The 9703-nt window shown below is 46.2% G+C and overlaps 1 protein-coding gene across 1 annotated transcript; it reads left to right on the forward strand.

Annotated features, from left to right (window-relative positions):
- Window positions 1-3353: 3353 nt before the first annotated feature.
- LOC120431112 (uncharacterized proline-rich protein-like) lies at window positions 3354-3744 on the forward strand (the record flags this gene model as incomplete). The annotated part of the gene is made up of 2 exons (XM_039596265.1): window positions 3354-3437; window positions 3697-3744. Coding segments are annotated over 2 exons (132 nt in total), but the record flags the coding sequence as incomplete, so codon positions are not given.
- Between the last annotated feature and the right edge of the window lie 5959 nt (window positions 3745-9703).

Consider the following 9703-nt stretch of genomic DNA (forward strand, 5'->3'; position numbering starts at 1 on the left):
CAACAAAAATAAACAAAACACACACCAAAACCAAACAAATAACAAAACCTTAAAAAATCCTCCCCAAAAACAAACCCCCTTAAAAACCAAATCAAACTAACCCATATCAAAAACCATAAACCCAACCCCCAACCATACCATCAAAAAAAAACACCCCCCCAAAAAATCCCCATAACCCACCCCACTACCTCAAACCCAACACTACCACATGTACAACCCATCCTATATCCCTCCCCCCATCCCCAAATCCCCAACCCACACTCAAATACCCCAAATTCTCTATAATCTCACACACCCCCATCCCCATCCAAACCACCCCCACTTCCCCACCCCAAATCCCCACCCCCCATCAAAAATTCTCAAAAATCTCCCCCCCCCCTCCCACCCCTCACCACCTTCCCCCCAAACTTTTATTAAAACTCACCCCAAAATCTTCCCAATTCCTACTCCACCCAAACTATCACCCCCAAACTCAACCCCAAAAAAACACACATACAATCTCCCAATCCCCCAAACCAATTCCTACACACCCCCCCCTCACAAACAAAAACCCAAATCACCCCATAAACATACCCTCAAAAACCCACTCCACCAACCTCCCTCCTACCACATAAACTAACCTCTCACACTCCAAAAACTAAACATACAATCTCAACATAAAATAAAAAATCTCACATACTCCTCAATTTCTCACATCACCCACCATCACCATAACAAACAATCCCACCACAAACACCCCTCCCACCACAACTCCCAACTTCCCCCCCCATCATACCCCCCATACTACACATCACCACAACCAACCCCCCCCCCCCCCACTACAACTTATCCCATATTTACTCCCCCTTTCTCTCCTCCTCCCTCCACCTTTCCTCATCCCAACCTCCTATCAATCATTCAATCCAATCACAATACTACCCTAACTCCCCTAAACATCCAACAATATAACCCCACAATCACTCAATCACCCACCAACTATCTCATCAACTTCTTCTTCAAACATCCCTAACCCCATCCCCCATAACATCCATCCTCCAACTTCCAACCCCATCCACCCACTCCCCCATCAAAAAAAATCCCCAACCACAACCCCTAACCCAAAAACCACCAATTAACCCATCCCATATCACCTTCCCCCCCCCACCCCCAACCCCAACTAAAAAACTCCCACCCTTACTAAAATCTCCCCATAACCATAAAATCATCATAACAACCTCCCCACGACACACACCACTACACAACACAAAACCAACCCACTTAACAATAAAACAACCACCATCCCAACTAAAATAAAACCCACATCCCCTCACCTACCCTACCACAAACCACATATAATCCCCCCAACAATTTACCAAAATCAACCATAAAAATCACCCCCTATAACCCCACAACCCACCCCAAATCCAACACAACCAATCCCCCCCTCCCCCACCCCTAAAAACAATAAAAACAACAAAAACACCAACCAACACACCAAACTAAAACACCAAAACCTCCCACACCACCACCCATTCAACCCTCTCTAAAACAACCATCACCAACACCAAAAACCCTCACCATACACTACCCCAAAAACACCTATAACAACCCTCACCCAATCCCAACATCACTCATCTTTCCAACCAACATCCCATACAATCTATACTAACAATCACATACATATTTCACTCCCCCAACCCTACACCACAAAAAAAAAACCCAAACCTCAAAACCTCTAAACACCTATTATACCACCAAAAAAAACACCAAATCACCATCAAAAATTTCATCCCACAACAAAACCACCACCCCTTACTCCTAACAATCACTCTCTCCATCTATCAACACTCCTCATCTTCTCCATCCTCACCATACTTACCACACCCCCCACCCCCAAACCCCAACTCACACAATTCCCTCCCACAACCAAACATACCCACCTATAAAACATACCCCACTTCCCTCTTCCACCTCATTATTTCCCCAACCCCCACCCACTTTATAAATCTCACCCTTCCAAACCTTAAACACAATCTCCCACCTCACTCCCCCCACAAAACCATACCCAAAATCACCCTTCCCATTCAACACTACCCCCACCAACCCCCAATCTAACCTCCACACCTCTATCCTAACCCATCTAACATACCACCTTAATCACCCCCACTCCCCCCCACTACCAAAAAATTATCTTTACCCCCCCATTCTTTTATTACCTAAATACATCCCACTTCCAACAATCATAAATCACTAACCCCTCAATCCCCTCAATCTCATCCAATTCTCATTACAAAACACCCATAAATCCAAAAAACCAATCCCCACACTTATTCACATCCCCACATCACTACCCACTATCTACACATCATTACACTCCAAAAAACCCCATCTTTATACCCATAATCACAACCTAAAAACACAAACCCCACAACACCAATACCAAACAACCTCCTACATCATACCCAATACAAACCATCAACCACCCCCCCAACACCCAATCCACACTAAACTACCCACCCCCCAACCCACATCCTCACAACCACACCCACCACAAAACCCAACCAACAAACATCAATACAACCCTACACACTCACTTCAAATACCCCTCCACCTCTCTCACCACACCCCCATACCCCATAACACCATTTTACCAAAATATCACTCCCTCAACATTTTATTTCTCCCCAACCTACAACTCTATAACTACCATAACCCCCCCAACATCCACAACCCAAACCTCAACCCAACCCCACCCCCTACCCCCACCCACAACCCCAACACCCCCCACCCCATACCCAACCACCACACCCCAACTACCCCAACACCACACCACACACCACCCCCACCCAAACCAACCCTAACAAACCCACCCCACCCACCCCCTCCACAAACACAACACCCACCCACCCCCTCCACCCAACCCACCCCAAAACCACCCACAACCATAACACACTATCCCCACAACCACACCATACCACTCCACCACACAAACCCTCACCTCCCAAACCAACCACCAAACACCTCACTCCAACAACCCCAACCCACCCTCCACCCCCACCACACCCAAACCACAACCCAACCACTCACACCAAACCACCCCCAACACCAACAACCCCACCCAACCCACTCAACACCCACCCCACCCCCCACCCACAAACACATACCCCCACCACCAACCACCCAAACCCAAACACCACAACCACACCCAAACCACCCACCACCCACACAACCAATCCCAACACCACCCACCCCCACCAAACCCCCACCCCCACACACCCAACCCCCCCCCCCCAACCACCCCCCACCCCCCCCACACCCACCAACCACCCCCAACCCCCCCCACCCCACCCCCCCACCCCCAACCCACACCCCCCCACCCCCCCCACCCCCCCACCCCACCCCCACCCCCCCCCCCACCCCCCACCCACCCCCCCCACCCCCCCCCCACCCCCCCACCCCCCCCCCACCCCCCCCCCCCCCACCCCCACCCCCCCCCCCCCCCCCCACCCCCCACCCCACCCCCCCCACCCCCCCCACCCCCCACCCCACCCACCCACCAACCCACCCCACCCCCCACCCCACCCCCACCCCCACCCCCCCCCGCCCCCCCCCACACCCCCCACCCCCCCCCCCCCACCCCACCCCACCCCCCACCCCCCACCCCAACACACCCCCCACCCCCCCCCCCACCCCCCACCCCCCACCCCCACCCCCCCCCCGCCCCCCACCCCCCCACCCCCCCACCCCCCCCACCCACCCCCCCCCCCCACCACCCCCCCCGCCACCCCCCCCCCCACCCCCCACCACCCCACCCCACCCCCACCAACCCCACCCCCCACCCCCCCCCCCCCACACCCCACCCCCCCCACCCACCACCCCCAACCACCCCCACCCACCCCACCAACCACCCCACCCCACCCACCCCCACCAACACAAACCCACACCAACCCACCCCACCAACCACCCACACCCACACCCCCACCCCAACCCCCCACCAAACCAACACCCCCAACACCCACACCCCCCAACCACCACACCCCACCCACAACCCACCCACCACACACCCACACCACCATATACCCAACCCCAACCAACCACAACAACAACCCCCATACAAATATCAACCAATCCCATCCCAAAACCCCCCCCACAATATCACTACAAACTAACCAACCAAAATCACCATCCACACCACCCCTTCAATAAAAAAATATCCAAACCCCTCAACCACACCAACAAATCCCCCCCCCACTCAACCACCCCTAACCCCCACCTACTAACCCCTACAACCTCTACACCACATCACTCTCCACAAATAAACTATCCCCTAACAACTCACCCCCCACACCACCCACCACCTCAATACCCATATCAATTTCGACTATTATCAATTCAACACCAATCCCCTCCAACCATAACTACTTACTAACTCTCCTATTGTCAACACATCCACATTACTAAAAACATCCACTTACAAATTATAAATAAAATTCTAAATCTTATCCCCTTCAACACAACATTTAAATAACAATGTCCCCACATTATATATCATAAACATTTTGACTAGTTAATCAAAAAACTTCCATCTCCCCCTAACCACCCTCCATCTACTATATATAATTAATACCTTACACCTCTTAATAAATAAAACTCCCTTACACCTACTGCTCTAACATATAGCTCCCAGTCATTCTACTCTCCATTAAACTAGCACACCATGGTACAACAATTCCTCCTAATCTTCCTAACCACTATTTCATATTCTTTTTTTAGCGATTTTCTTATAAACAATCTTCTAAATCGACAAAATTACAAAGCGGCACTTAGTCTGTCTTAATAACAACCTCTACCATATAAATACTACCTTCCACAAAGTAACTACTTTCTAAAAATTGATCGTATAGCCGATCGATGTCGACTTGTTTCATAATCAATCCTGTCTGCTTTACAATTAATTTCTCAATACATATACTAAAACAATCCCCTAAATTAAAAATGTTTGTCTACATTTCCCATGATGGCTAATCCTTATATTTATCGTGCAATTTTTCTTATGGTAGCGTCCATCAAAACGGCTCTAACTCCGCAGCACCCTATTTATAAATGTTATGCCAAATATTTTATTAATTATTTTATCTCAACTTACATTAGATAAAAATTAAAGCTTATGAAATGTAAAAATTTTGTACATATTTTCTATTGAAAACTGTGTATTTCTGGAAAAAAAGTCTAGTGACACATCCGAAAACAGTGGAACTTTCGGACATTGGGGCCATCGCCATTTACAGACAAATCTTATCCTCTGTCATATATTCTACACTCCATTGTAATTAATTTAGTTCTATGATCACTGCTCGTAACAAATTATCAAAATTTTACCACATACTCCAACATCACATTACCTCAGTCATTAACTAAACAACAATACTCATAGATCTATCAATTATCTAAAATCCAGTATCACTAATCTTTCCGCATATTTCATATATCTTATAAATCTAATTTAACGTAAAAACAATACATCATAATCGAAAATATCCCACTATTGACAAGCTTCAGTCTTAAAGTAAAACTATACTTTCTATATTAAGAAAGTAAACACCAACCACCCCCCCCCCCCCCCCCCCCCCCCCCCCCCCCCCCCCCCCCCCCCCCCCCCCCCCCCCCCCCAACCACCCCCCCCCCCCCCCCCCCCCCCCCCCCCCCCCACACCCCCCCCCCCCCCCCCCCCACCCCCCCCACCCCCCCCCCCCCCCCCCCCCCCCCCCCCCCCCCCCCCACCCCCCCCCCCCCCCCCCCCCCCCCCCCCCCCCCCCCCCCCCCCCACCCCCCCCCCCCCCCCCCCCCCCCCCCCCCACCCCCACACCCCCCCCCCCCCACCCCCCCCCCCACCCCCCCCCCCCACCCCAACCCACCCACACACCCAACCCCACCCCCCCCCCACCCCCCCCCCCCACCCCCCCCCCCCCCCCCCCCACCCCCCCAACCCCCCCACCCCCCCCCACACCACCCCCACCCCCCCCACCACACCACACCCACCCCCCACCCCCACACACCCCCACCCACACACCCCAACCAACAAACACCAACACAACCACCCAACACCCCACCCAAACAACAAACCACACCCAAACCACCCCCAAACCACCCAACCCACAACAAACCCAACCAACACACAACCACCACCCACAACCCACCCCACCACAACACACCACAACCCACCACAACCCCAAACACACACCCCCACAACCCCAAACCACCACCACCCACAACAACCACAACCACCAAACACAACACAAACCACAAACAACAACCACAACAAACCACCACACACCCCACAACCCAACAACCACCACAACCAACCCCAACAACACACAACAAACACCACCACAAACCACAACACCCCAACACCCCCACAACCAACCCAACAACAACAACAACAACCCCCCACCACACAACCCCACCCAACACAAACACAAACCACAACCACCAACAACAAACAACAAACCACCACAACACCAACAACACACACAACAACCCCACACCAACAACCAAACAACAAACAACAAACAACAAACAACAAACAACAAACAACAAACAACAAACAACAAACAACAAACAACAAACAACAAACAACAAACAACAAACAACAAACAACAAACAACAAACAACAAACAACAAACAACAAACAACAAACAACAAACAACAAACAACAAACAACAAACAACAAACAACAAACAACAAACAACAAACAACAAACAACAAACAACAAACAACAAACAACAAACAACAAACAACAAACAACAAACAACAAACAACAAACAACAAACAACAAACAACAAACAACAAACAACAAACAACAAACAACAAACAACAAACAACAAACAACAAACAACAAACAACAAACAACAACAACAAACAACAAACAACAAACAACAAACAACAAACAACAACAACAAACAACAAACAACAAACAACAAACAACAAACAACAAACAACAAACAACAAACAACAAACAACAAACAAAAAACAACAAACAACAAACAACAAACAACAAACAACAAACAACAAACAACAAACAACAAACAACAAACAACAAACAACAAACAACAAACAACAAACAACAAACAACAAACAACAAACAACAAACAACAAACAACAAACAACAAACAACAAACAACAAACAACAAACAACAAACAACAAACAACAAACAACAAACAACAAACAACAAACAACAAACAACAAACAACAAACAACAAACAACAAACAACAAACAACAAACAACAAACAACAAACAACAAACAACAAACAACAAACAACAAACAACAAACAACAAACAACAAACAACAAACAACAAACAACAAACAACAAACAACAAACAACAAACAACAAACAACAAACAACAAACAACAAACAACAAACAACAAACAACAAACAACAAACAACAAACAACAAACAACAAACAACAAACAACAAACAAAAAACAACAAACAACAAACAACAAACAACAAACAACAAACAACAAACAACAAACAACAAACAACAAACAACAAACAACAAACAACAAACAACAAACAACAAACAACAAACAACAAACAACAAGCAACAAGCAACAAACAACAAGCAACAAGCAACAAACAACAAACAACAAACAACAAACAACAAACAACAAACAACAAACAACAAACAACAAACAACAAACAACAAACAACAAACAACAAACAACAAACAACAAACAACAAACAACAAACAACAAACAACAAACAACAAACAACAAACAACAAAAAACAAAAAACAGATTTGTTTCTTAGACAAATTTAGAGGAAATTTTCTGAATTGTAATGAAAATAAACATCTTTTGTTAAATTACGAAAAATACTTTTCAAATTTATTTTTTTTTGTAATTTTTTTTTTCATAAAAACGATTTTTATAAAGTTTTTTTTTCGATTCCAAATCTGATTGATCATTTAACAAAATAACAATTTTTTTTTCACTGCCAAATATTCATAAATGCTTTTTTTTTTCTTCTCCATAATAGTTGTTTATGCAACAAGTTGCAAAAAGCAGATTTGTCAGCTATTTTTCCAGCACATTTTTCCAGCACATTTTTCCAGCACAACTCTATAATTGCAATTCTGAAAAACATTTTTAATTGAATGTTATGTCAAATAGCCATGTGTTGTGTAAGTTAACTGTTCAAAAAACAGGTAAGGGCGTTTCTTTTCGATACTAGAATACATTTAAATGCTTTGAATACAATAATTTAGCGTTTTAATTTTCAAAAGTTTTTGTAAAACTCAACATTCGTTCAAATTTCAACAAATTTGCCTGAGTTAGCACTCTTAAAGTTGTTTTTTTCCATTTTCCGAGTTGTTCATTCATGTTGAGCTGATTAGCATCCATTCAATATTGCAGAGTTTTTCACTCCTCTTCCAAAAATTCCAATGAACCATCCCAGCAAAATGAATCCTGCAAAACCCATTGACTGGGGGGAGGGGACGCAAACAGAATCTAATCACATTTGCATGCGAATTGATTGCAAGTTAATTACTTTCGGGGAGCAGGCCAAGTTTTTCCTCGCGTTGAGTTGAGCAGGGAGAAATTTGGGCTTACTTCATCGTTTCGAGGTTCCTGGACCACTCAAAAGAGGTCGGGGAAGGGGGCGGAAAAGTTGTACCATGTACAAGTTTTGCTGAAATTTGCAGCCTTTTTCAGGAATCTCAATGAAGTGTGACTCTTTTTCATTTTTCTGGGCGAACTTTTCTCGGGTAATGCTGTTTGCTGTCCAATTTTGGGATTATTGAATCGAGATTTCAACGGAAAAGCCGCAAGCTCTTTCGGTTGATGGTGTGTACACGAGTTTGGGGCTCGTTACTGTTGTCTTGTTTTCGGTGAAATCTAATCATAATTCGAATGGACTGATGAAGAGTGCGATGAAGCTTGGCATACAGATAGGGTTTAGATAATTTTATGGGGAATTTGTTTAAATTTTGGCTTTTGAAGAGGTGCGAAATGTTTTGAATTTTTAAAATTAAATCAAGTCTGTGAGACATTATGCCTTTGTACTAATTTATCGAAAAATTAATGTTTTCCTACCCAGTTAAATTGTTTAAAGAAAAAAGTGTCAAATCCTGCTTCCTGCTTCCAACAAAGCCCAAAATATAGTCCGCCAATTTCGCCATCGCCGTGAAAATTCATTTCCGTCACAGTTTAATGGCCCACTGCCACTGGCACAACTCGCTTGGGTGCCCCTTTTTCCCCTTCCAACCCTCGTAAGACCCCACCCAAAGCGAAATCAACCGTCACACAAATCACGGACCTCGTCGACAAAGTCTTGGGCAACACAAAAAAAATAAAACGGAGTCGCAAAAGTTCGCCAATTCCCGGCACGTCGCGCAATTTGTCAGATTTGCTTCGTCGGGGGGAATTTTTAAAAGATGAATTTGAAATTTTTCCCCTGCCAAATGGGGGGCTTTTCAGGTTAGTCCCACAGGGGGGATGAGGGCAGGAGGTGCCACTTTTTCGCACCTAAGGGGGTGGCTTCCGGTGGGGGCATGGGAGAAAGGTTGGCTTGAGGCTCTGGGACTTTCGTTTTTTTTTTGCTTGTTCCACGGCTGAGGTCGCGATGGGAGTTACCCAAAGTTGGTCGCGTGAAAAGTCGCGGTTGGAAAAGCCACGGATTAAGTTGGTTTGATTTGCTGGGAATGCTTAAGAAATGGAAA

Source organism: Culex pipiens, unplaced genomic scaffold (assembly GCF_016801865.2).
Source record: "Culex pipiens pallens isolate TS unplaced genomic scaffold, TS_CPP_V2 Cpp_Un0047, whole genome shotgun sequence".
Classification (NCBI taxonomy): Eukaryota; Metazoa; Arthropoda; class Insecta; order Diptera; family Culicidae; genus Culex; species Culex pipiens.